We start from the raw sequence: 27,150 nt of genomic DNA, 5'->3' as shown, positions 1-27,150 counted from the left end.
AAAACTTCAGGGGGGGAGAAAAGTTTAAATATGGTACAGGGATAAAATTTTAAATTGTGAGAAAATTTGAATTGAGCATGGAGAGCCTTTGTGACACCTCTGATAGATGAAACTTTGCTTGGCAGGTGAGGCAAGAGCACCTGTAGAGGTGGAACCCCAAAAATGGAGGAAATAAGAGTTTATTCCGGATTTTTGGGCATGGAAAGGAACAAGCGGGCAGGTAACTGTAGGGCAGTGAACTGTAGAATCACTGGGTTTGAGTTTTATTTTGATACTTCTGTAATTTGAGAATCAAACCCAGCTGAAGTAAGGTTGTAGGGGGGAAAATCTTTTTCTGGCACTTCCCTTGAGGGAAAATTTTTGCACTCAGCAGAAAGAATTTTTGCTCTAAACAGACCAATTTCAGACACGATGGGTTATTCAGATTTAGCATTAAACTTTCCTGAGGCTCTTGAGTAACTGATTCTTTTAGGCATATTTTTTTACCCACAAATATTCAATTTTTTGGTTGATTTTTTATTTGTTGATTTTAAATTTTTTAATATAACTTTTTTTTTTAAATATTTGGCTTCTGACTTACTTTCTAATATTTTTTCCAGGAAGAAGAGGTGAGAGGAGGGTTTTTCCCATAACATTTGGTTCATATGATGGAAACAAAAAGGGAAAATCTTAAACAAAAAATGGGGAAGTTCTACTAGATGAAAACACTAAGATGTTTGTATAAAACCTCTAGGAAAGAGAATTTTCTTTGCTCATGGTGAAGGGAAAGTGCATATTCTGGATCACAAGACACGGAAATGGAGGCACCATGACCCAAAGTGTGTTAGTTTAGGTGGAGAAAAAAACGCCACTGAATTTTAATAATGAGGTAAATCCCAGAAATTAAATCAGATTTTTAATTGTGGTACATTTCATGAGTTTGCATCTGGAGCTGGGGAGGAAACTGTTCCCCAAAGAGCTCCCATAAATAAAAAAATAGCTACTTTTGTTCCACGTGAAGAAGAATATTTGGTGTTTCTCACACAAAACGACCCCAAGTGCAGTGCCATTGGCACAAGACCAACCCTTGACGCTCCTGGCATGGCCTGTGGCGTGCTGCTGCCCTGGGAGCCCCTGCAGAGGCACTGAAGGTCTGTCCTCCTGCAGGTCACAGCATGGAGATGAAGCCAGAGGCACGTGTCGCCTGCCAGGTGATGCTGGCAGTGCTTTTCACAGCTCTGCTCATCACAGCCATCGCTTTTGCAGGTGAATGTCGAAGTTTTAGTCTCACAGGTAATGTCTCTGAGATATTTTGGCTTGTTGAATTTCTGACAGATTTATTTCCATGTTCCTGCGGAAGACAAAGCCCACCCAAGCTGCTGTTCTCTCTGAGAGAGAGAAGGACATTTCAGAGCAGTCTTTCTACAGAAGAACAAACCCATTCCCCATGGTGTGGGAACTGATGTCATCAAGAAACCCTTAGAAAATCAACAGGAAGAGCCATTTCAGGAGTACAGTCACACAGAAGTATTCTTTTCAGAGAAGAAGGGACCTGGAGATGTTGGCATGAGTTCCACCAAGTCAAGAAGTGTGCAGGAATAAGAGGACATTTGTCCTGTCTTTTTCACTACTTTTGCATTAATGACAGAGAGCAACACCCAAGGGCATGTTTAGCGATAGAACTACTCTGAAACTCCTCTTTAAAATGTGTTTTTTTGAAGTCTACCACCCTATTTCCTTCTCTGAAGGTGCAGCACCTGTATTTCTTATCCAACATCACAAGCTGGGCCATGATGAGCTTATTTTCTCACAGGATCTCTCCTGGTATCTTAATTTTTCTCTTCTCCTACAGTTGAGACGGGTGAAGACTTTTGGAAGCCAAGGGGTGGAGGATGGTCTCTCCACCCCAGAGAGGCAAAGGGGAAGGTGCTGCTCGTTAACATTGTTCTATTCTTAATGACAGTGCAAGCTTTTCAGCCTCATGCCCAGCCCTGCTTTCAGTGCCCCTTTGACTGGATCAGGTACCGAGGAAAATGCTACTATTTTTCTGAGGTTGAAGGGAACTGGACATACAGCCAGGACAACTGCTCAGCACTTGGTGCTTCCTTGGCTATGCTGGACAGCACGGAGGACTTGGTAAGGAGACATGAGAACTTGCTTGGCATGGGGGGAAAAAACCAAAAGCACTGTATTTGAAACCTTTTGGTTTCTGTGACTGCTCTTCCAGGGTCTTTTTTGAAGATCTGGGGTGAGAATTTGGGGAAAATTTGAGAATATGTCATCATGGGTCTCCTCAAATTCCTCACCAAAGCCAACTGCTGCAAGGACTGCAGGGATAAACTCCTGTTTTTAGATGACATTTTCTGGTAGCAGATTGAAATGTTCAAGCCCCAAAGAAGCCCTAAAGCAGCATAAGCAACTGGTAAAATGGAGGGCTTTGGTTGGAAGAAGGTAAAAATCTTTCCCTCTCTTTCAGAGCTTTGTGATGAGGTACAAAGGCATCTCAGAGCATTGGATTGGCCTTTTGCGGGAGGATGAGGAGCAGCCGTGGATGTGGGTGAATCGCTCACCTCTATCTCACCTGTGAGTCCATGTTTTTCATTATTAAGATGTTGGTTGGTGTTTCCTCTGCCACAAAATGTGCATTTCTTCTTGTACTTGAGGTAGCAATGATACAATATTTGGGAAGGGCAACATTGCATCTGGAACTGGTCTTTGTTTTCCCCTTTGACCTAAAAGATGGGAGTGACGCATTTGGTGAGAAAATCCTAAGTTTGGATTTTTTATTTTAAGTTTGTTTCTCTCTTGCAAAGCTTTGGGTTTCATATTAGAAATAGATCAGTGTGAGTATTTTGGCATGCTGGTGCCCATGAGGATGCCTGAGAACTGAAGCTGAGGGAAACCTATATGTTACTTTTCTCCTTTTTCCTGCTGCTCCATCTGAAATGGGTTATGTCCTCTGTACTTCCAGGTTTCGGATCCATGGTAGTGGGCTCTGTGCTTACCTGGATGACAATGGGCTCAGCTCCTCCCACTGCAGCACTGAGAGGAGCTGGATTTGTAATAAACATGAGCTGCAGAGCTCAGGCAAGGGCAACAGGATGAGACGGCCTCCAAACCTCTGTGTCAGCTCCTTGGGCGCTGCAGGGAAGCCTTCTCACTCCCAGATATCTGGTGCACCATAGGGACATGAAAGAAATTCTCAAGAAGACTTTGGAATCCCTGGGCAAGGGGTTATTGATGTTTCCAGAGGCCAACAAAGTGTTTCTGGGACAAGGCAGACTTTGGGGATCCACATGAGATAGTTCTGAGGGAGTGGGGTGGGGTGGCAGGGCAGCTCTGGGGGCTCTTTTTGGGTTTGGGGCAACTTGGTGATGGCCTGAATACAGATTTCTTAGAGAAAAAGAAATTTATTCTATCTAGAGCATATTTACATGCTAAGTACTTGGAAATAAGTCTCAAGCATAGGGAACAGCAGAGGAAAAGAGTGGGGGCAGTGGATGTGAGCACATCCTTGTGATAACAAGGGGATTTAAATGATATAAAACAATATTAAATTATAAGTTTTAATATGAGGAATAGCTGCTGGTATTAATACAAAGTCTGCAAAAATCAAGATTTTTAATTTGTGCTGGAAGCCCAGCCAATCATAGGCACTGAGGTCAGCAAAAGGAACCTTCCAGAGGAAGCTGTATTTGGGAGAAAAAAATGAAGATTTTAGCTCAAGCTCAGGGAAGTCCAGCTCCTTTTAACAAGCTTTGCATGAATTTAGCAACTTGAGATGAGCCGTACTGAGGTCAGACCCAATATCTCCATGGCACAACCCAAAACAGAGACATCTGAGATGAAGAAATGACCATGAACTGAGTTAGAAATGACTTCATGACTTGGAAAATTAGAGTTGAGGAGCATCAACCAGCATTTCCAACCACTGTGATGCAACCAGCTTTTGGGAGGATCCTTTCAGGGCATCAGCCCTTGGGGGACAGTTTAATGGTTGAGAGGAGCACGCAAAAGTAGGGGAAGACCCTCTCCCCACTGAAGGAGGCAGGAAAAGTGAAGATGCGTTGGCGGCTGCTGACAGCGTAGAAAGAGACCTGTCCCACCTCATAATCCAGGTAGACCCCAATCTCCCCATTGAGGAGTGGAACAGAGGTGTGGGAGGGAGCTGTGAGGGCCACACAGAGCTCATCATACTTCTGCAAGCCCCAAATTTCAGTGTTGGGCTTGAAGAGGACCCGGCCTTTCCTCTGAACTGACTCACGAGCCACCCCCACGGCCCAGAAGCGCCCATTGGCCTCCACCTCCCAGTAGTGGCGGCCCGAGGTGAAGCCCTTGCTGCCCAGCATGCACGGGTCTGTGTCGAACCGGCCTGGACCCTCAGGCCACTGGCATCGAGGTCTGCCCCAGGTGGCTTCCTTGAGGTCCTCAGAGAGGATCACCTCTGGGCCCACTGTGGCTGGATCCAGGGTTACGTCCACTGAAAAGCAAAACAGAGAATGGATCAGAAGCCAAATTTAAGCCCAGAGAAAATACACCCCCAAAATGCCTTCACTGGTGACTTTTCAAAGAGAAAGGGAGAGGAAAGGTGAGGCTGCAGATGTAAGTGTGAAGAGGTGGAAGTAGGAGATGGAGGATATATATCCAGCTGAGGCTGGAGATGGAAGAACAAAGAGATGGAGGTTGGAGACAGAGGCCCTAGGGAGACAGAAGGTGGAGCTGGAGAATCTCCAACCCCATTGAACATCTCAGCCCAGAAAACACAAGGAACAGGTACTTTGCTCCTTTTGAGCTGCCTCTGATTACCTTCAAACTGTTTGGCGGTGTGGTAGTCCAGGGCAAGGTCCCATGTGCATGGCCGTGGTTTGAGGAAGAAAGCCATTGCACCCTCAGAGTCCTCTCTTCCTGACTGGAGGCACAGAACAAGGAAAGAAAGGATAAAATCCAATTATCATCCTTCATTGCTATCTCAGCTTCTGCCCCTTTCTATGTAAAAAAATGTGTTTAACCACTACATTTAATCAAACTACTTCAAGAAAATAGCATTATTTTTCTTCAACAGTTGCAACATAGCTTGGTTCATTTATGGGAAGACCCTTGGAGATGGGTTAAATCAATTAATTCCCTAATGACTATGAAAGGAACAAGAGTAGCACATTGGAATGAACCCATCTCCATTGTAGATATTATTATACCCCCAAATCCTTGAGCTGGCTGAAGGCTGAATCTGTCCATCTTAAATCTGTTTCTGCTTCCACCATACGCCAGTCAAATCTGACAAAGTTATTTGAGTGAGGAAAGTCCCTAAAATTGAGATAAGCCACATTCATCTCTCATATCCAGAGAAATCTTGTGAGAGGGGAAGTTTGTTATTGATCTTGGAGAAAATGTGTATGGGGGAGATAAGAGCTGGCACCAAATGGCTTCAAATTCTTCCTCTGGAAGTCAGTGTGGGATTTTGCATGCAAACAAGGGATTGCCCATGCTAAAGGGCCCTGGCATGACTAATAAAGCCCCAAAATGATTGAATAAACCATGCTGTGAGAGTTGAAAACAAACAGGTTGCTTCTTTTCCCTGCGTTTTCGTCTGCAAATCTGCAGATAAGGGGATTAAAGCAGCAGGGTAATGAGTAAAAGTGAGAAAAAGGTGAGAAAATCACCCAAATGGAGATAAAATCAGGAGCCATGCTGTTTCTCACACAAATTCCCTGGCTGGATTGTTACAGGTAGAAGAGAAGTAAATAATCATCATGACCCTCCATTGCAAAATACCTTTAAATCCAAAACAAAGATCTTGAGACAAAAGCAAGGGTAAATCCTTTCCCTTCTTGAGTTCATGGGATGGGGAGGGGGCTCAAAATCCCCTTTCTCCCCCCTCCCCAGACATCAGGGTGATGTAACCCCCCCATCGGCACTGGGATTTTCCCTCTTACTCAAACCTTCTTGGTATTTTCCTTGCTGTCCTGGTGCTGTATTTGCGTTCCTCCAGATGGTTTTCTTCTACTGGCTGCTTCTCCACTGCGTTTTTCTTGGGATTTTTTTCTTCCTCTCTCTGGCACAGGCTCAGCCAAAGCTCAGTCCTGTCTCAGCCTCTGCCAGCTTTTATCAGCCAAGAAGGGAGGAGCCCTCCAATCTCGTGCATGCAGATGGGGCCATGACGTGTTTGGACACCTGCACCATCTGATTGCCCCTTTTCCCCCCATATCAGGGCCATTTATTTTCTCAACACAGGCACTGGGGAGGAAAGGGAGGAAAATTAAAGCATTGCAAAAAACCCCATTATTGCATGGCACCACAAAGGAAAAATCGGTTAAATTTTGCCTCCCTAGTTCCCCAAACCTGACTCTGGCCCCTTACACATGATGGAGGTGAACAAGGCAAAGTTGGGAGTAGCTTCAAGGTGAGGAATGTGACAGCAATGCCTGGAAATAAGACAAACTTGTGGATATAAAATTTGTTTAAAGACTACTTGTGGGTGATGACGTTTGCTTTTCCAGCTGGGGCAGCTTGTGAACTGAGCACAGGGACAATCAGGGGTGGTTCAAGCGCAGGCAGCTTCACCCCGTGCCATGGCCAACCCCCAGCACTCCTTTCTCCTCGCCAGGAGGGCAGCATGGCCACAGCAGCCACGCAAAACCCCCATGCTGACACTGGCCAGAACTTCATCTCTTGGTGCTGAAGAGACAAAAACCCCTCAGGAGGCAATGAGTGAGACACCACAGGCTGTGGTCATGAAGACTTTTGGAGGACTAGATGAGATCTCTGAGGTGAGATCACCTTCCTGTGACCCATCAGTCCTTCCCCCTCTCTCTCCCCGTGGAAAAAAAGGTGCAAAGTGAAAATATTTTAATTTCTTCTTGGGAAAGCAAAGCTCTAGTGCCTGCTCCTAGCTGTGGAAGAAACACAAAATGAGTTGATCCCTGCTTTCCAGGGAAGGCAATGAGGGGGCTTTTTTAGGGGGATTATTTGCTTTCCTCCCCTGAATAATGTAAGATTTTGAAGTTAGGATTATAGAAACAAGCTGATTGTTTCACTTGTAAGTTGTTTTGTTGTTTTTGTTGTTTTTGGGGTTTTTTTGGTTGGTTTTGGTTTGGTTTTTTGTGTTTTGGTTTGGTTTGGTTTTTGTGTGGGTGTGTGTGTATTCAGGAGAAAATGCAGTCTCATGTGCAATCCTTAAGGAAGGTGTTGGCAGAATTTCTGGACTGGAGAGAGAGTGAAGAGAAGAGAAGAGACACCAGGACTACCTGATACAGGTTCTACGGCAGTCTGAATGAGCCTTTGGGTATTTATTTTTCCCCAAGCCCCTCTTGAAGAAATGGGTGGGATCATATCCAAGAGGCATCCTGGCACCCTGTAAAGCCCTACATCCAGCTGGAGTGGTTGGCGCAGATCCTGGGCAGGTTTGGCAAGCACCACCTCCATGTGCAGCTGCTTATTATCCACACTTTAAATCAATGTCATGGTGCTGCTCATTTTCATCCCAGACTGAGTCACAAAGGGACATGTGTTAACATGGAATTAACACTCCCCCCTGGTTCTCAGGACCTGGATTGGTTTTGGACAGAATATAGAGAGGAATGGCAAAAAGGGAGGGAAAAGGAGAATCATGGGGTTGTGGTGGTTTGACCGAAAAATGGGAATTCTAGAATGCTGTAGTCAAACCAATGGGTGCTCAGATTTTAATATTGGCACCTGGTGTGGCCATTGGGACATTTGGACATGCCTCTGAGAACACAGGGGTTAAAAAGCAGAGCTGCTGCTCCGAGAGGCTCCGGAGGCAAAGAGGTTGGATCTCCCTGCCTTGTTCAGCTGCTGCTGCTGGGCGGGGAAGGGGCAGCCATGCGGTAGGCCTGGGGCTGGACAGAGATGGCGGGTGAGAGGCCCTTGAGGATGGAAGGGTGGAGGAGCCCCAGGAGGCATCGGGCAGCCCCCCCCACCCCCCTCACCCCATGGGAGAGAGAGAGAGAGCCAGCGTCTAAATTTGATATCAGCCTGCCGAGGAGGAGAAGGGGGAGTGCAGCGAGAAGGTGCCTGGCAGGGCAGCATGGGAGTTCCAAAGCTCTGGGACAGGCAGAGACTGAGATATTTAACCCTTTTCTTGCATGATAGAAATCTTGCAAATGCTGATCCTCCTGGAGCTGAATGAGAAGAGAGATAAGAGGGGATGGGCCACTAGGGAAGTGGAGAAGACTTTTGAGTGGGGGAAGAGATGACAGAGTGGCCTTTTGGCTGGACTTTTCTTGTGTGGCCATAGACTGAACCATTTTTTTTTCCCTGTGACACAGAGGCTGCATTTAGGGGAAGGCAATGGCTCAGAACCAAGGGAGCGCAGTGATGTTATGTGTAAGAGTGCACGAACAGAGACAACAGGTGAGGAGCGTGGTTGGTTCTCTCACTTCAGTGGAAGAGAAGATCTCTGTTTTTGAGACCCCTCAGCCCCAGGGGGTGAAATTTGTGGGGGACAGGTGTCCCAAAAGTGAGAGACTGTGCTCTTTGTTAGAACTGGGCAAAGCATCCTTAAAGGGGAACCCTAGAAGCAGCTCTGGTCCATGTGCAGTGGTGAGAGCACTGAGGATGAAAGGAAGATGTCACGACGACAAAGGCTTTCCTGAGCGGTGCCACCTGTGACGGGAAACACAAAAGGTCTCAATGGTGTTTCTGGGGGAATCCTATGGCACAAGAAGGACTCCTCACTCTTGATAAACTGAAGATTGAGTATTCTAAAGGGTGGTGCCGGACTGAGAGTTGGTGATTTGGGAGATGTATTGTATTGGGAAATTTGGTGGGGGGAGGAGGAAAATGCTTTTGTAAGGTTTTCATTTTCCTTGTGTGTTTTTTTTTTTTTTTCCTGTCCTTGTAGTTTAGTTATTTTCTTGTAGTTTAGTTAATAAAGTTTTCTTTATTTCTAAGTAGGAGCCTGCTTTGCTTATTCCTGGTCACATCTCACAGCAGACACCAGGGAGAGGGTATTCTCATAAGGGCACTGGCATTGTGCCAGTGCCAAACCATGACAGGGTGAAGTACGTAATCAGTCGCTAATTAGCTGCATCCCCAGCCCTGCCCCAGTGTTACAGCCCCCCGCTGGCTACAGCAGAAGCACTTTTGTCCTTTAACTCAAAAGGGGAAAATTCAGGTCTGAGGGTTGCACGCGGATTTCTTGTCTCCTCCAGGAGATAAGTGAAGCTGAGCGGCGCTGCATCGAGGCTGAGTTTGAGCGGCTGCGCCGCTGCGGGAGCGCCCCGCGCTGCGGCGGCTGGCTGAGCTGGACGGCACCTCCACAGCTACCCACGCCGAAAAATCATTGCGGGTGGCTGAGGGGATTGCACAGCTCCACAGACTCATCGGGCAGCTGGAGGCCAAATGCTTGCTCCAGATGAGTGCCTTTCTTACCCAAAAGCTGTCCCAAAGTGCTGCCTATGGGGTCTTGAACTCCCTTTTTCCTTTTAGGATGTTGGGAGGATCCTAAGCAGGTATGTGGCAACTGGTTGCTTCACATCCTTATCGCTCCAGCTGTGGAGAGGTGCTTGGCTGCTACATCCATCACATAACATCTGTCCCTCTAATTTCTTTTCCCAGCTTGAGTGAAATGAGGCTCCACCTCCCCTCGGGGCTCCCCAAGCAGCTGGAGAAGAGCCTGAGCTCCTGCTCCCACCAAAGCAATGCTCTGTGGGAGACTCTAGAGAAGTTCAGAGGCATTTGGATAGAAATCAGATATTTTAGGAGAACTCGGAGGCTTTGGGGAGGAATGCAGAGGTATTTGGGATAATTCAGATATATTCAGATAATTCAGATATTCATCTATATTGGGGGGAGGAATTCAGTTGCATTTTGGGATCATTTAGTTATCTGGGGAGAAGTCAGAGGCATTTCAGGAGGAAGAGGATCTTGTCCAAAGGAAGGGCAACAGCAGGCTCTTCACCTCCTCACTCCCCACCTTCTCCCCTCCTCCCAGATACGGATCCCCCCATGGGTCTCCCCACAGCAAAGATGATGCTGGAGGCTGGCACGACTCCTCTCCTACAGCTTTTGGCAGAGAGAAAAAGGGTGTGGGGGGGATGAGAAGGAGGAGCAGGATGAGGCCAGAGAGCCCTCTGCTGGGGTCAGGAGCTGGCTAGTAGCTGGCTAGTAGCTAGTAGGGGTCATTGCCAGGAGATGCAGAACGTGGACACAGTAGACGGACTCTGCAAGATGCCACCTGTGCATCCTCATTCTAGGTGCTGGCCATACTCCTAAGGAGACAAATGGTTTTATGAAAATTTCCCTCCCAGCTGCTATAATTAGTAACCAATCTTCTGTTGCTGCTCATCACGCAGGTCATGAATTAAAGGCGAAAAGAAACCCAACAAACAAAAAAGCCACCCTCAATTTTTCTTTTGTGCATGCGCCTGTTCGTGTGTGTGTGTGTGTATGCATAGGCTAGATTTTAAGGTATTTCTTGGTTCCGCTGGGCCAGGAAGAAGGGAGCAGGCGAGTAAGGGGCATACACGGGTCCCGGTTCTCGGGTGCAGGGTGGCGGACCTGTCCCGGGTCGTAAGCTATACAGCCTTGACTGAGAACAGCACGTCCCGCTCTTCCCCGCCGCTGGAAGCGGCTGCCGCGGCTCTGGCTGTCGCCTGCCCTCACACGATAAGCGGTCGCTCCCCACGGGACCGCGCCTGTCCCGTCCCGCCGTGCAGCTCTCAGCGGCCATCCCCCGCTGCGGCTCTTTAATTCTATTTATTTTATTCTGCTCTGTACGTTCCATTCACATCTCGCCCCCCACCCCCGCCTCGGTGCGGCCCCTCTGCCGCCGCCCCGCCCGTACCGTGGTGCAGCTCCCGGGGCCTGGGCAGCGACCAGGGCGGCTCGCAGCGCACCACCCGCGCGGTGCGCCTCTCGTAGCGCCGTCTCGCCCTCGGGGCAGCTCTTCTGGTGGCTCCGGCACCGGCACGGCTCGGTTCGGCCCCGGTACCGCCGCCTTGCCCGTCCCGCGGCGCAGCTCTTTGGGACGCGGGCAGCGGCCACCCCGAGGGGCAGCTCACGCCGCATCGCCACCGCCACCCAAGGCAGCGGCCACCCCGAGGGGCAGCTTTTTTCTTTGCCTCGCCTCGCCCGCGTGTAGCCCCTTCACCGCCACCTCACCCCGAGGAGAAAATTCCTGGGAAAATATTTATACCTAGCATATTCCTCACTTTTCTTGCTGCTGCAGAATCCTTATGTAGGCTGGGATCCTCCTTTTAAAAGAACAGTAAGTGCCTGAAACAATTAAGAATTAACTAAGCATTAGGTTGGTCTGCTGATAACCAAAGTAATCTTCCGGGTGTTTCTTAGAAGTATAATTAAAAAAAAAAAAAAAAAAAAAAAAAAGATTTGTTTGTTTGTTTTATTTTGGTCGTCGTCGTCGTCGTCGTCCCCCCCCCGCCTTTTTTTTTTTTTTTTTTTTTTTTTTTTTTTTTTTTTTTTTTTTTTTTTATGCCTTGAGACAGCCATCTTCGGGTTTGTTTGGGCTCGGTTTCGAAGTCCCGCCCTGTCGCGCTCCACACCCGGAGGAGGCAGTGGCGGGACCGTACAGCGCCGCTGGCCGAGATCAAACAATGACAAGGAGTTTTCCATGCTACCCCACGCCCCCGGCAGAGGCAAATCTGAGGCTATAAACGGCGGTTTTTTGCGATTTACGAATGCCCGGTGCGGTTTTTTTCCTCATAATTTCTCCCTAATTATTTTTCCCCGTGAAAAAGCCAAAGCTGAGCAGTTTTGGGGCAGAGCGGATTTTACAGCTGTTTGGGAACATCAGACTGCTTTTATTGTTTTATCTACCTTATTCGTAACTACAATTCCCGATTAGTATTTTAAATATTATGTGTTTCTTATTATTTTTATAGCTCTATAACAAAATTTGCAATTATTTTTAAACATATATATGTCTTATATTAAAATGAGATATAGTATATTGAAACTCCGTTAACGTTATTATAGTTAAAATACACACAGCGGTGGGGTTTTATTTCACTTTAACCCTCCCTCTCCAAGCTGGTATCCACATGAGCTCCAGGGGACTCTGCTCACTCGCCACATTCCTGCTTTAATCCTTGTCTCCTGGAGCCCCCTTCTGGCCTCACTCTGCTTCCCCCGTCGCAGCCCGAGGGGTGAGAGTTCGCCTCGTCACTAACTCGTCCCTCCTGGGCCCCAGCTGCCGCTGCCTGCCTTCCCTTCTGTCCGTAACCACGGCTGGCGCAGGCCCGAGGGGCTGTTCCAAGGCTGAGGCGGTGGGAATGTCGGACCCGCCCGGGACTGCCTTTGCTCGGGAGGCTCCGGACGCCGGCCCCAGCGTCCCGGCCCGCCGCCGCCTCAGGAGCACCGGGCCAGGCCTCTTTCCGTGCGCGCCTCCCCTCTTGCAAACAGCCATGGCCGCGGGAAAGGCCGTCAGATTTCAGGTTTCCTCCAGGAGGAAACCACCTGTGCTGTCTGCTTGGATTTCTTCCGGGATTCTGTCACGATCCCTGAGCTGTGGCCACAATTTCTGCCGGTGCTGCGTGTCGCGGTGCGCGGCGGGCGGCGCTGCGTGCCTGCAGTGCCGGGTGCCATTCCCGCAAGGTGGTGATGCCTCAGGTTTTAGCTTTTATATTTTCCGGTTTCTGTACTGCTTTAGTGTGTAGTTCTGAACTTCACATTAAGGGATAGTTAGCTGTCGTCACAGAATAGGTGGACAAAACAATTCCTTCTATAGCTGGGGGCCAAGGAAAACTGATCCAAATCTCAGACCCAAAAGCATAAACAACAGTGGACCGAAGAGAGGAAAACAAGAAGGATGTGGCTTCCAAACCTAGAGCTATAATTGGACAATTAACTCCAATATGCTAATGGACTAGAACTTAAAAAAGTGAGAGGTCTCGTGATCGGTCATCCATTTTCTGACTATTTAGCGTTGATCTTGGGTGTAGCCCTGGCTGGGCTCTTGTGCTGCCCAAGGTGTGTCCATTGAGGCCTTTTAATAAATACCTACTTTATTCTTTAACTCCATCTAGCCTCTGTTCTAGGTCAGCCTTCACAAGGCATCAGTGGCTTCTGCCCCAGCCAGCAGCTGGCCAATGTGGTGGCAGGCGTGCAGGAGCTGGCCCCGCTGCCGGCGCAGGATCTGTGCCACAGGCACCTCACTGTCTTCTGTCACTGTGATGGAGTCCTCGTCTGCACCGCCTGCATGAGCATCGTGCCCACCCCACTGTGCTGCTCGAGGAGGCTGCCCGCTGCTACAGGGTGAGTGTATCCCCATCTTAGACACTCCCCCCATGCCTGAACGACTCTAATTTCCCTTAAAATTCAGCCTCCAGAATATGTATTTTGAGCAGAGGCAAGGCTTTTCCCTGTTTTTCTAGGGGAAAAAAGCAATGCAAGCATCTAGAAGCCAAAACCGAGCTGAAATGCTGCAATTTAGTGAGGGCTAAGTATGAAACCTTATAGCGGCTGGTAGTTTTGTGACCAAACCTAAATATTGGAGATTCCAAACTCCTGCTCTCACCTGGCACCTGTGCTGTGGAGGGCTCCTATTCCACTTCTGGGCGCAGAGGGGAAATGGAGGTCCCCAAAGAGGGTTTTGACCTGGCTGTGGGCGCAAGGAGTGGGGGAAGGGGATGGAAACTGAAGGGTGGTCAGTGAACTTTTTAAGGAGTGGCAGCTTTTAAGGTGGCAACTTTTTTACAGGAGACCTTGGAGAGGTGGGCTATCCCAGCCTGTCTGGGAGACCTGTATTGCTCAGGTATCACTGTATGGATAAGGTGAGGGTGTGCGTGCAGCATAACTATGAAATTCGTTATAACATGGGTATGAATGTACATATCTGCTTCAGTCCAGCTCTGGAGGAGGGTGAGGATGGGGCCATCTGCACATGAATATGGTACTTTAGGGGTTCCAGTCCTTCTTTTCTTCCCTTCTCCTGGAGTATAAACCTCTTTTCCCTGCAGAAGCAGTTTGAAGCTTCCCAAAAAACCCTGCAAGAGGAGGACAAGTGACATGCTGGGCTGACTGAGGCAGCAGAGGAGACAAGACAGGAGATGCTGGTGGGTGGTGCTGCTATCTGGGTGCGCCATGGGGGCCACACTGCTTCATACCCCCTCCAGCATCCTAGTCCTTCTCCTTCATCCCCCAGACTCGAGGCAGGGCTGACAAGCAGAAGCTGCAGGCCATGCTGAAGGGGCTCTGCTGGGTGCTGAGTGACCAGGAATCACAGTTTCTTTCCTGGTTCCATTGCCTGTGCTGGAGGCTGGAGGAACAGCAACATGGTGAAGCTGCCAAGATGTCATGGATCCAGCAATGCCACGCAGAGCTCCAGGCCAAGTGCCAGCAACCAGATGGTGACCTGCTATGAGCGAGATGAAACTTAGCCCCAGAATCTGTTCCCCCGCTTTTTGCTTTTATTTACAGGAAAGCAGCCCTAAGCATCTTTCTCCCTTCCTCTCCAGGATGTCTGAACCATCTTGAACAGGTATTGGAGCCAAAAATATCACCAGTTTTGGCCCCAAGCCCTCCATTTTTCGGATCATCTTCTCTCCCTGTGTTCTTTTCCTCTGGGATTTTTGCTTTGGAGCTGGAGGGGGTTGATGGTTAATCCAAAACTTGGTGGTGATGGGGGAATCTTCCATCATATCTTGCAGGCGTGGGAGCCTTGCCCACGTGAGTAAAGATGTCCCAGTGGTTTTCTAGCAATGGGGAAAGGAAATTTGACATTAAACACCCCAATTTACTCCTCTTGAGGTGCACAGAGAGGAAGGTACAGCCATGACTGTTGATGTCAGAGCTGGAAATAGCTTGAGGATTTTACTTGAAAAACCAACATGCTGGTAGAGGCGGTGACAATTTAAAGGTGCTCGGAGTGTAAAAGGGAAAAAGGGAATTAATTAAGCAAAAATGGGAAGGCAGATTTGGCTGGAAAGTGAAAGCATCACAGATGCTCATTTATTTAAAAGAAAATCAGGAATTTATTCCTGATTAGCCTTAAGTGATGGAAGACTGAAGGTGGGAGGTGCAGAATGTTGTTGATGCTTAATTAGCACCCAAATTAGGACACTAAATTGGGTGATGCCTGATGAAGGGCATTGTGTCTCCCACCTCAGGTGGTCTTGCCTTCTCTGTGCAGCAGGGTGGATATGGAGAAGGCCCAGGGCGACATCCAGAGGTAAAAATCTTTGGGGTCGTCTTCTTTTTCCAAACATCTTGGAGTGCTCTCTGGAGAAAGACTCAGAGGGATATGGAGAGGTGAGTCTGGCTTCAGGGACTTACTGAACTCCCATTTGGGTTCAGTGCCTGGAGCTGATGCTCTGGTGCAATTTTTGGAGGTGATATTCCAATGCATATAGGCTCATGAACATCCCTCTCCCTGTCAGCAACCATGACCCTGGATCCAGCCACAGCTCACCCCAAATCCTGGTGTCATTGGATGGCTGGACTGCAGGCCGCCTGGAATCACCCCCAGCTCCTCTGCCCTCAGGAATGGAGAGTTTTGAGTTTCTCTGCTGTGTTTTGGGTCAGCAGGACTTTGTGGGGGGCTGTCACTGCTGGGCCATGGAGGTTTGTCCTGCTTCTGACGGGGCACTGGAGATTGGCTTGGGAATTTGTGTCCCATAAGGGCTGCTTTGGTCTCAGCCTCAAATGTGGGGTTTGGGCCGTGGGGCAGTGCTGGGGCAGCTGCAGGCTCTCACCTGGCCCAGCCCATGTTTCTGCCCCACAGCCACACTGTCCAACACATGGAGGTGGATTTGGATCATGCTGGCGGGCAGGTGGCTTTCTGTGATGCTGATAGTCAGACTGAAGTCTCTGCCTTTCCCCCGCCCACTTTCACAGGTGAATGACTCTGGCCACTGCTCTGGCTGGGCAAGGGGCCAGCTTTGCTCACACTTTGATTTCCCCAAAAATCCACTCTGAACCTTGCAAGTGCAAACACTTCCACCACCCCAGCAAACACTCCACTCAACAACGAACAGCCCCACTCTTCCCCCAGACCCATTTCATTTTCCTTATAACATCTAATTTAACAATCATATTTCTCTCTTTTGCTTCTCAGTGGGAGAACAGAGGTATTTCCATTTCCTCAGCTGTTTGTCAGTGGAAGCATGGACCAGAGAAACAGGGAGAATGTCCCTAAAAGCTTTCCAAAACTCGTCTTGAGGAAGAAAATGGGCTTTCTCGTGCTGCTAGATGTCTCATAATAAGGTTTTGCAAGTGGAAACTTTTCTGCTTAGGATTTGCAGAGAATTTAGAGGAAATGGGTTAAAACCATGTTTTATGTCTCTGAGGATCACTCAGGATTGGGCCTTTTCAGGGCTTTGTGTTCACTGCCAGGATGTAAGCAGGAAGAGAGGCCACAGACAGAATTTCATCTCCCATTTCACTGCCTGCAAGTGAATAGAAGGGGAACAAAACTAAATGAACCAGTATCTTGAAGCAGCAGAAGGTTGTTTTTAGGGTTCAACCATGGAATAAAGTGCTGTTATCAGCAAGCCCAGACAGGACTGGGCAGGTCTCTGCCTCTTGCAGTCCCAGTCTCTCCTTTGCTGCCAGAATTGCCTCCCCATCCACATGCAGTCTTCAGCTTAGTTTGAGGAAGAGGAGAAACTATCAGGAAAGGCAGAAACTTTTACCTTTGGGACCTGAATTTTAGACAAGGGTCCTGACAAAACACAGGTCACAGCTAAACACACATTACAGCCCTGCTCAGTTTTATAATTAGTTTTTTCCTTCTTTGGCTCATGGTGAAGTTGTCTTTCCTTGAAAGACAAGGTCCAGTGATGTGTAAAGCAAAACACTTCTTTGCAGCATCCTGCTCCAACAGATGAGCTCGCAACACTCCATCCACTTTTTGTCTGAAAAGCTTTTTGGATATTTAATTTGAAAGTCTGTACAAAAAACCCCCAAACCTCCTGCCTTTTTGTGTAATTCAATAGCCCCACAGCTGGCTCTCTGGCATTGTGGTGGCAAGGAAATCAGCCTCTTTTTGCTCCAGGGCAGCTCAACAGCATCCTGTCAGCAGATGGGAGGGGAGATGGTTGGGTGTGGAGGGTGCACAGCCCCCAGTCCTTGAGCAGAACCAGCAGATGCACCTTGCAGCCCTGCCACATGGACCCTTGGACCCCAAAACCCTCCTGAGTGACAGGCACACCTCATACCAGCCCATGAAAGAGGGGAGTATACTTGAAGGGTTTTTTTTCCCACAGGAAAGTTTTTTCCACAAAGCTGAAGCCAGGGGTGCATTTTGCAGGAATTTGGAGCTTGAGGGTGAACATTCCTGAGGGGAGTTTTAGCCATTGCCTCCTGCTTCTCCCCATGCTGCTCCTCTTCCACTAACACCTCAGGATCACACCGAGTGGGAACTGTGAATCCAAGGGAGGTGCAGCAGGCATGGAGGGGCAAACCTGAGTAAGGACTTCAGGCCCTCCACGATGGTGAGGGTGTTAATCTTCTCCTGCTCCTCACTGAGGTCCATTGTAAGAGAAAAGAGATGCATTTTGGGTGGGTTTACAACTGTTCAACTTTTTATCAACTGTTAATAATTTGTTGGTGCCGATGGGTGCTTATAAAAATGGAAATCAAAAGGCAATTTTAAAAATCAGCAGCTTGTTGCATCCAGAAGGCAGAAAATACAGCTCTAGTGCAACTGGGGGAGGGGTCTGTGTTTTTAATCATCTGGTTTTGGGTATGTTTGCTCTATTTTGGGCCTTCTCCCCAAGGGAGCAGCTAGCACCGCGGGAGATGGGGATTTTCCACCTCGAAACAATGCCCACAGGGAAGAAATCTCCAAATTAGAGAGGAACTTGTTAAAGAAATGGTGGCCTCTGCACTGCTGCCTTGAGGAGAAAGTGCTCCCCAACGCCTTTGCTTTGTTGGGGGTTGATAAACACCCAACGCCTTTGTTTTTGAGACTGTCCCCTTTTAAGTGAAAATAAGACTTGTTTTTATCAGCACTAGTAGTGGACATGGGGAAGAAACAGCTCCAGAAGTATCCCTAAACCCTTCCAGAATTAACCTATATGCTGCTTGGGGGGGAGTGGAGGTTTAAATTTTTCATGTGTCACCGGTTTGCCAGTTTGCCCAATTGCCCCCTCCAGGGGCCTTTCCCCTTTTCCTATCCAGTTTGTTGGGATAAAATTTCATAATTTCATTTAATTTTTTCCATTTTATAATTTCTCCTGCTCTGGGAAGAGGCTTTTTCTCCCCAGAATGAAGCAAAGCAGGATGTTTCTCCCTCCAAGTCCCTTCATTGCTCAAAATTCCCTCCAAAAAGCCACATCTGAGGGTTTATTTAAGCTAAAAGGGGCCTTTTTAAAGGCCCATAGGATGAAACACTGTAGTGCATTATAGGGCGTCAGCAGCATTAATAGATCTGATAGCTGGGATGAGCAAAAAAGAACTGAAGATTGGATAATTTTTAGGTTTTGCCTTCTATTCTATAAAATTGTCACTCTGTATGGGCCCGTGCTTTAGACCTGAATTTCCCACATAGAGGAACTTCCCCCTGGAGCTATGGTGAGCCAGCTGTGCTTTGCTGCCCACCCAAATCCTCCACACAAAAACTCACCAAACTCCAAAAAAAAAGTATGAACTGAACTTTATCTTTGAATAAGCTGGCTGAGCTTAGTGATTTATTGTGTCACTCATAACCCGGAACTGGTGTCTTAAATGAGGTGGTTTTGAGCCACACTGCAGTGTTGCCCCAGGTGGGACCCTCCCGGGAATGGAGACAGCCAGAGGTGAGGATATTCAGGGAGAAATTGATCTGTGAGAACAAAGACATCTAGGCTGGGGGGTTGAGGATCTTGGGGGGAACGGGACCTCTGTGACTGGCTGGGGAGCCAGCGGGTCAGGGAGCTCTGCAGATGACATGCAGCGTTGCAGGTCAGGGGTGGGTGACGTACCCACGATGAGGTGGGCCCGTACCCAGCTCCATGACCCTCTGCTCCCCCTGCATGCTTTTGCTGGGTCAGGGCCAGAGTTCACCACTCATGTCTGTCCTCTACAGCCCGCCCAGAGGAAGAATGAACTTCCTATACTGGCACTTTTGTTTGACCAGCAGTGATTAATGTGACTGCTGATGTGATATAAAATAATGATGCCAAGAAGCAGAAGGACACTGATAGTTCAAAGCAGGTCCAAGCCCGCTGTAAAGACCAGATTAATGCTGTGAATCCAGTGTCCTGGGAGGAGTCAGGAAGGTGCACTCTAGTTTTCAGGCCACGAGGAGGTGCTCCAGCTCACTCCTCACTCAGAGTGTAAATCATGGATGATGATGATGGTATTAAACCCTGCCCTGAGCCTGATGTGGGAGAGGGAGCAGTGCTTCTTGGGCTCATTTCAAGTTCCCCCAAGATGTGTGGCGCTGCAGCAGCCTTGCCAAAGCTCAGTTCGGGGCACCAGCAGCATAGGTGGAGGAGCTACACCTCTTGCACCTCGACAGCCCGTGGGTTGAGGCACCTCCAGCCCCTCCACGAGGCTCAGAGACACCCCCCACATACCCAAATGACCCAGTCTGGGGCCTCACCCCAAATTCTATTGCTCCTGTCCCCACCAAAACTTCGCCCTTCCCTGTGGCACCTGTCCAGCTTTAGGGTAGCAGCTCTGAAGTGAGAGGTTAGTTTTGAAATCAGTCTTGCTTAGAATATCTCAAACACAGCAGGTTAAAATATTTTTATTAACTTGAAAAAGAAATCCCTTTGGGCAGCTGTCCTGGTCCTTTATTTCATGCAGGGCTCCAAGCATCCAGTCACATCTAGCTGCCTGGCTACTAGTTCCATCCAGGGGAACTGGATTTGCAGTGCTTGGGATCAGTTTTTGACATCTGAAGCTGGCTGGTCCTCTTCTAAGGTGGTGGGGCCTGGGGATGAAGGACAGAGGTAAGCGCCTTGAAGCCCAGGGTCATCTGCATGGCCAGAGATCCTCAGGGACAGGGTACTGGCCCCTGCCCTCCAACATATGGGCTGTTTTCCCACACTGGCCAGGGCCATCTCCACACTGCACTCCGTCTTGAACACACCCAAGGACTAGTTGTCCCATCCACCAGTCACCCCCCTCCATCCTCCTTCCACCCCCCCTCAGCCTGCCCAGACCCTCGCGGCACCTGCCCAGGTGTGCAGACAGAGCCCTGCCCACCCATCACCAGCAAACAGCTGGTGCTCTCTCCCCCCAGCACCGGAGCCCTGACAGGCCATACCCAGCTCATCCTGTGCCCTCTTTTCCACCTGGTCCACACTGCCATCATCTCTGCTCAGCAGCTCAATCACGCTAGGCTGGGAAGGAGAGAATGGCTGGCTGCAATGTGGGGCTCAATTCAGCATCCCCAAGCAACATTCCCAACCCATGTCTCCTTGAGGAAACTGAGGTAGGGTGGCTTTCAGATGCTCAGCATCTCTCTCCCAGCCTTGTTCCTCCCTGATGTTCTTCCCTTCACCATCCCTACCTTTTTGGAGAGCTGTAGGACATGCCTGAGCGGTGCACTGCATGTGTCCTGACCCTTGCAGCTCTGCGACTTGAGGAACTTGCTATTGACCAGCTTCCTGAGGGATGGAGCATGGAGATGTGCTCATTGTCCATCACTGAGCTTCATCCCACTGTGCCAGAGAAGCGGGGGGGCAGAGGGTGCTCCCTACTGACAGGTGTCCCTGCTGACTCCCCAACAACTGCTGCAGGAAACCCATGCCTGTCCCACTGTGCTGAGTCCCCACCAAGCCTGAGGTCAGGCTGAGACCAGATACAACTGATAATACCTGGCTTCAGTGCCACTGAGACCAGGGCTTGAGCAGTGCAGTATGGGCTTTAAAAGCCCAGACACCTGGGGCAAGTACAGCTGACCCTCTGCTCCCCTAGCCTACCCTGCCCAGGCCCCCTGGCCCCCTGTGCCTCCCATTCAGGGTCGAGATCTCCCTTGCCAAGGCAGGACTACCCAGCATACCAGAGGCCAGTGATGGGTCCCTATGTCCCCTACCTGTGACCGTTCTGTTGTGCTTGCTCCTCTGTGCCGCTGGTAGAGGGGTGTGGAGCATGGCTGCTGGGCAGCGATGGAATCAGTGGCAGTGTGTCAATGTGCCTGGGGAGGGCAGGAGCCATGGGTGGGTGACAGGGGACAAATAAGGCACTCCAGCTTGGGGCAGAGTACCAAAACCCATAGACTTGTACCCCCCAGCAACACTCTGCTTGCTGCCCTCAGAGAAGTGTTCCTGGAGGGAACACTCCACATCTGAAAAACATGACTTCAGAGGGGGCTCAGCAGAGTCAAGCCCCCCAGGCCCCTCAGCAGAGTCTAACCCCTGTGCCTGAGACAGCTGGGGACAAGCACACCCATCCCTGTCCCACCCACGCAGCTCCCCAGTATACCAGTGCTGGGTGCTACTCACGGGCCAGGCACCTGCACGTTGAGCTGCCGGTCGCAGGACAGGCACTTGAAAGGGACCAGCAGCTGCCTAAGGGAGAAAGGGCTGGGTGAGCTCCTGACAGGGCTGCAGTGCACACAGCCAGCAGCTCACAGGCAGCAACAGGTGCCAGGCACATTGCTGCAGGGAGCCTCAATGTTTGCACCGGGAGGTGTGGCATGTTGAGCCTGGTTTTCTTCCCATCCAAGGGAACAAGGAGATAAGCTTGCCTTGGCGGCACTGGAACTGCTGAACTGTGTCTGTGGCCCATAGCTGCCCAGAGCAGGCAGGGACATGATGGGAAGGGGGCAGGCACCCACACTGACATCCAAACCAGCTCTTCCCCGGTGTCATCACCTTGTCAGTACTCACAACTCCCCTCCATCTTGCCAAGGTGGGCAGGTCATGACTGAGGCCTGTGGCACCATGAGTTGCACCCTTGCCCAGGCAAACAACCCTCTGTTCTCCATCCTTGAACCTTTGCACCCACACCCCAGTTCTGGTTTGCACAGCTTCGTTTTGCAGATGCCCATTCTTGTGCCTCCTTTGATGTGGGGAACCTGATACTGATCGGTGAAGAAGGTGCAGCTGCTTTGTCAGCATCCCTGCCGTTTGTTGGCTACATTGTTCTGATGCCAGGGTACCATACAGGAAGGAATGAGGCCAGTGCTGCTACCAAAGCCAGTACCATCCCACTGCACTCACTTCTTAATTCCAGCTGCATCGCCAACCTCTACTGTCAACTCATCCTTGAGATCCTTAATGATCTTTGCCCAGTTATCCTCTAGCTGCTTCTGGAAAGGCCCAAGCTCCAGGCGATCCAGCTGTGGACAGATGCATACCCTTAACCAGCTGCTCCAGGATGGAACATGGGAAAAGCCAGCAGAGGGGGAAACCTCACAGGGAGGCTGCCTCAGGCTGCAAAGCCCCCAAGGAGCCAGTTTTGTACCATGAGAATAAGGTACCCCTCACCTTGGAGTCCAGGGCATCACTGAACTGCTGCTGGGCCTCCTGCCAGCGCTGCTCCTGACCTTGCACACGTCTCAGCAATTCCCGCATCCTCTCCTCCAGATGCTCCATGGTTTCATCAAAATGGGCGCAATTGACTTTGCTGCCCAGGGCAGCTTTGTCCACTTTCTAGCAGGGAGGAAAGGCAGGAGAGAGGTGGGACAGGGCAGAGGTACAAGAGGCAGGGCCAGCCTCTGTGTGTTGGGGATAGAGGCAGAAACATTCCTGTGTGGCCTGCTTACGCCATCACCCTCATGGGGTCAAAGGGATTTAAAGAGATGGACAGAGGGACCTGGCAAGGGATCTGCAGCCAGTCTAGAAGTACTCACACCCTCCCCCTTCCCCATCCAGCCAGTTTGCCATTGCGTGCCCAAAGAGCAAAGTGCATTTGTCACCCTGCCCAAGATCCCCCGGGCTGAAGATGGACCTCTCAAGACCATACCAGCAGCAGCAGGTCCTCCTTGTCTGCTTTCTTCTCAAGACCCTCCAGGGACCGGAACAGAGCCTTCCAATGCAAAAAGCATCTCATGACACCACAGCAGGGTCAGAGCTGTGTTCTGGCCAGCCAGGGCTCCCTGCTCTTTGGGAAAGGCCATTTGAACCAACAAAGGGCTTGCGAGAAGGTGGGCAGGGGATCAGACCTCTGTGTGATCAGACCAGCCTTGGTGTGCCTGGGGGATACTTTGAGCCTCTGGGGGTCCAGCCACCAACCTCGATATCTCTCTGATGCTGGCGATGGTCATCCCGGAGGCTCCCCGTGAGGTAGCCGAGCTGCTCGCAGTCCCCTTCCACCCGCACAACAGTGGCCTGGATGCTCTTTAGCAGCTCCTCCTCCTGCTCCAGGGAGAAAGATGACAAGATAGTGTCATGCAAGAGGTATCTGGCTGCCCTGAAGGACAGATATGGGTTACTTGGCTATGAGCAGTCAGTGCCAGCTGGACATTTGTATCAAGGCTTTAATTTCCTGCCATACTGCTGACCTGTCCAAACCAAGCTGGGGGGTAGCAAGGGGCTGCTCTACATTACAGTGAGCACAGACAGAGGGTCCCGATGCAGCCCTCCATGTTGCCAGCTGCGCACCTGGGTCTTGTCTGGCAGTGACCTCTGCACCAGCTGTGGCACCAGTGAGTCCACCTGCTGCTGGAGCCTTTCACAGCGGTGTAGGAGCTTCCTCACAAGCTTGTTGTCTGTGTGTGTCTCTCCCTGCTGCTGCCTCCCAGTCCCCATCATTGCTCTCAACTCATTCAGCTGCAGAAAGGGGAGAATGAATAGATTTTGAGATAGAATGGATGCAGCCAGCAGAACCTGGTGCCCAGATGGCCCTGACCAGGCAGGGAATGTGGCCAGGAACCCCACAAGGAGCAGCCTGCCATTCAAGACAACAGTTGGAGTGCTGCCTCCTAACCTCACCTGATCCTGAAGCTGGTCATCTGTAACCACCTGCTGCAGTATGGCCTTGGTAATATTCTGCTCCTGTCTCAGCTCCTTCTGCTCCTGCTTAATCTCCTGCAGTGCAGGCCTAGCCAACAAGATGAGGGCACAAGGCAGGCTGAACCTCCACAAAATTTGCTCCCCAAATCTGATGCTCCTGGATTGCCACCCTCCATTCCTCCTGGCTCCCCTGCAGCCCCATAGGATACAAAATCCTCTCCCCATCCTCTTACTCCAGCTGTAGGAGGCTCTCCTTGGTGCCACCCACGTCGTGCTCGCGCTCGGCTACAGTCACACCCAGCTGTCCAAGGGCATCCTGCAGCTGTCTGATCTGGGAAGGGTGGTAGTGGCAGAGTCAGAGCATGGACCCCATGGTCTCCTTTGCCTGCCTCCTCTCTGCCAACTCCCCCTGGCATTCTTGCTGCCCCCTTAGGGACTGATATGGGCTTACCTTCTCCTTCTCACCCTGCAGGTCTCTGGCCAGGTTCTGCAGGGAGGACATCTGGCCCTGGAGCTCAGATAGGTTTCTGAGGATGCTCTCCATAGTTGGAAGGCCTGCTTGGAAACCAGGCTGTGTCACAGTGGTGCCACTTTGGACACTGGAGGTCCCTGTCTGCACCCCAGGGGTGGTGCTCTGCATAGCAGGGCTCTGCCCCAGCTTGTCCGTGTCTGAAGTGTAGGGCTTGGCAGGGGCAGGCTGGCTGTGGAGGACCAGTGGCTGGCCAGCAGCATCCTGGAGGTTCCCCTGGAGTGGAGTGAGAAGAGGGACTGCAATCAGGACCCCAAAACATCCACAACTGCGCTTGTGCCTAAGCCAGAGAGACCCTGGGTGGGCTGTGGCTGCCAAGTACTGGTAGATCTTTACCTTCTTTCTTTCCACATTTTCCCTTTTTTCAGGACTGTTTAGTTCAAAATGCCTCAGCAACCCTTTGGCTGAGGCCGGCAGTGACCTCTACTGCCAGGTTGATCTACAGGCAGAGGTGGGGGCCTCCTAGTGAGCAAGGCTGAGTTTCCATGCTTCCCTCACAGGACACCCTTCCCACTCTTCCCTCCCAGTGACCTTCACAGTGGGTGACACCCACGGACACAGGGCAGAGGGGGCAGGGAGGCAGGGAGGGCCCAATTCCCTCCCAAAGGCAGCAGCTCACCTGGCGAAGTGCTTCCTGGATCATCCGGATGTCTTCTCCCATGTGGGACTGTGTGGCCTTCATCTCATTGATCTCCTTACAGAGATCCTTGCAGAGATCCGTAGTCTAGGAGAGGGGTGTAAGTGGGATGAGCCTCATGGCAGGGTCCCTGGGGACCTGCAGGACCTTTGCCTGCACCTGGGGGCACAGCCAGATAGCTGGGCACTGTGGGTTGCACCCTCCATTCATCTGGCAGGGCCGGATGCAGCTGAACCTCCAGTGCACAGAGAGGTCACTGGCTGCTGTCTCCCACCTGCAGCATGCTGATGGTGGCAGCTCACCTGGCCAAGCGCCTCCTTGATCTTCTGGATTTCCTTTCCCATGTTGAACTGCATGGTCTTAATCCCAGCCATCTCCTTGTGGGACTCCTGGGGGAGAGCAGTGGCTTAGGAGAGACACATGCTGGGGGTGAGCCCCAGGCAAGCAGCACCCCAGAGACTCCAGCTCCTGCCCTGGGGAGCCTATGGCACATCCTGGCTCAGCAGGAAAAGACCCAACATGGGAAGGCCCAAGGCACCCAGAGCAGTGTTTCAGCCCCAGATTTTCTCTCCAAATCTCCCTCCCTTTCCCACAATGAGAGTCAACATGCTGCTCAGAGCTTGGGCTTCAACCAAACCCTCAAATAAGGGCACAGACCCCACGAGAGTGGGAGTCTTGGGCGGAGCACCCAGGGGGGTGGGAAAAGCCTCTACCTTGGAGATGCCACTCTCTTTGGCATCAGTCTTCTCCATCTGTACCATGTCGGCAGCCCCCGAGGTGACAGGAGAGCCGCTCCTGGTGCCCTGCAGCTCATCCTCCCCCGGCGGCTGGGGAGGCTGCCCTGTGTCCCATGCCTCGGCGGCAGGGCTCTGCCCCGGGGCGGGCGCGGCTTCCTGGGCCCCCTCCTGGGGGATCACGTCCTGCAGACCCAGCAGGCTCAGGTGTTCCAATATGACCCTCAGCAGTCTGCGGAGCGCCTCCAAATTAACATTGACTTCGGGCGTCCCGATGGCTTCATCCAGCAGCTGAAACAGGCTGCCTGACGCCATGGCTGCTGCCTTGCCCGAAAACACAGCACCTGTCCTTTCTCCGTGCTCGGAAGGAAGCTGCAGTTAGGAATGAGGGCAGCCAGCACCCTCCTTCCTCCTCTTCCTCTGCCTTCCAGAGCCCCGATCGCGGGTCCCTGTGTTTGTGGTGTCGCTTGTTGCCAGGTAACGCCTGGCCCTGTCAGCCGGCTGTCGCGGAGCCATGGAGGATCCCTTCCGGATCGGAAGGGACTTCTTACAGATCATCGACTCCCGTGTTTGCAGCTGTGGTGGCCCTTGGCTGGAGGGGTCCTCCCTGATGGCCCCTTGTTCTTCAGCCACCCCACCTTGGATTGGGGGAACATGTGGTTAGGAGCCCCAAAATTGCCTTGCTCCCCTTGATGTCTATCTACATTCCACCTTGGGCTGGGAGGGACAGCAGTGGGGGTGCCCCGAGCCCCCCGACCCCCGTCCCCTCAGGTGTCGCCCCCCCTTGGGCTGCCCGGTACAGCGCAGTTGAGAGCAGTGATTCAGCTGCCGCGGGGCCTCGAGCCACGGGCCCGAGCACGGGCCATGATGGAACTCGAGTGCTTCAGTCTAAGTCCTGGACACACACACATGGACACATGGCCTGAGTTAGGGACCCCCTGCTCAGTCTCAAAATCCCGGAAAGACCCAGGCAGCTGGATGTGGGGGCAGCAAAGAGAGGTGGTTTTGTCCACACCTGCTCCCTCTTTGGGCTCTCAGGGACAGAGGACAGGTGGCACCCCAAAACACAAAACTCCCAGGTATTTGGGGTGTCCACCACAAGCAGGAGGAGACAATGTATCTGGGCAGCTCCCCAAAGAGATCCAGATTTTGGTGTGCCCTCCTTGAGATGGTCTCCGGATAGGACCCAGATGCCCAGATGGCCCCTCAGGACAAGGACGGGATGGTGTCTGGGCGACTCCCCACAGCCAGGAGGAGATCTATGTGTCTAGGGTTCCCCCACGAGGCCAGAAGTGGAACACTGGCATCCAGGCTGTCCCCTCACAACCAGAAGAGGACCCAGGCATCATTTGGGGATTCTAAGGGAAGGCAGTTGGGGGGCAGTGGGTAGGGGTTTCCCCATCACCTTCTGCACAGTGTAGTGGTTGCCCTTGGAGTTGCTGTTATCCTGAGGGGACTCCCACT

General features: G+C 51.1%; 3 protein-coding genes and 1 long non-coding RNA gene across 10 annotated transcripts; 2 read left to right on the top strand and 2 right to left on the bottom strand.

Moving 5' to 3' along the window:
- The first annotated feature begins 162 nt into the window (after nucleotides 1-162).
- On the top strand, nucleotides 163-3,164 carry LOC134431864 (C-type lectin domain family 2 member E-like). The gene is made up of 5 exons (XM_063180111.1): nucleotides 163-220; nucleotides 1,147-1,245; nucleotides 1,943-2,115; nucleotides 2,456-2,562; nucleotides 2,951-3,164. The coding sequence occupies exons 1-5, from the start codon at nucleotides 163-165 to the stop codon at nucleotides 3,162-3,164; spliced, it is 651 nt and encodes a 216-aa protein (XP_063036181.1).
- On the bottom strand, nucleotides 2,749-6,072 carry LOC134431863 (E3 ubiquitin-protein ligase TRIM7-like). Of its 4 annotated transcripts, none has more exons than XM_063180108.1 (3): nucleotides 5,752-6,050; nucleotides 4,786-4,888; nucleotides 2,749-4,459 (listed from the first exon to the last, which is right to left on the bottom strand). In XM_063180108.1, the coding sequence occupies exons 1-3, from the start codon at nucleotides 5,815-5,817 to the stop codon at nucleotides 3,951-3,953; spliced, it is 678 nt and encodes a 225-aa protein (XP_063036178.1). In that variant the 5' UTR covers nucleotides 5,818-6,050; the 3' UTR covers nucleotides 2,749-3,950. The 4 variants fall into 4 exon arrangements, with proteins under 4 accessions (XP_063036178.1, XP_063036180.1, XP_063036177.1 ...); XM_063180110.1 differs by having other exon boundaries at nucleotides 5,913-6,050; XM_063180107.1 differs by lacking the exon at nucleotides 5,752-6,050 and adding an exon at nucleotides 5,175-5,682.
- Nucleotides 6,073-6,172: 100 nt separating this feature from the next.
- On the top strand, nucleotides 6,173-8,891 carry LOC134431865 (uncharacterized). 4 transcript variants are annotated; one of them, XR_010031124.1, is made up of 3 exons: nucleotides 6,173-6,379; nucleotides 6,477-6,746; nucleotides 7,158-8,891. It is a non-coding gene; the product is annotated as an uncharacterized LOC134431865 (long non-coding RNA). The 4 variants fall into 4 exon arrangements; XR_010031126.1 differs by having other exon boundaries at nucleotides 6,477-7,015; nucleotides 7,162-8,891; XR_010031125.1 differs by having other exon boundaries at nucleotides 6,584-8,891.
- A 10,765-nt stretch (nucleotides 8,892-19,656) lies between these two features.
- LOC134431810 (glutamine-rich protein 2-like) lies at nucleotides 19,657-26,146 on the bottom strand. Its single transcript, XM_063180006.1, has 16 exons — nucleotides 25,666-26,146; nucleotides 25,255-25,341; nucleotides 24,935-25,039; nucleotides 24,238-24,531; nucleotides 24,020-24,117; nucleotides 23,766-23,874; nucleotides 23,436-23,603; nucleotides 23,067-23,189; nucleotides 22,798-22,860; nucleotides 22,320-22,484; nucleotides 22,053-22,171; nucleotides 21,333-21,398; nucleotides 20,924-21,025; nucleotides 20,399-20,495; nucleotides 20,153-20,228; nucleotides 19,657-19,816 (listed from the first exon to the last, which is right to left on the bottom strand). Exons 1-16 carry the CDS (start codon nucleotides 25,999-26,001, stop codon nucleotides 19,767-19,769), a joined length of 2,058 nt encoding a protein of 685 aa, XP_063036076.1. The 5' UTR covers nucleotides 26,002-26,146; the 3' UTR covers nucleotides 19,657-19,766.
- Nucleotides 26,147-27,150: the final 1,004 nt, after the last annotated feature.

This window comes from Melospiza melodia, chromosome Z (assembly GCF_035770615.1).
Source record: "Melospiza melodia melodia isolate bMelMel2 chromosome Z, bMelMel2.pri, whole genome shotgun sequence".
Lineage (NCBI taxonomy): Eukaryota > Metazoa > Chordata > Aves > Passeriformes > Passerellidae > Melospiza > Melospiza melodia.
This window is presented reverse-complemented; position numbering and strand designations above follow the sequence as displayed.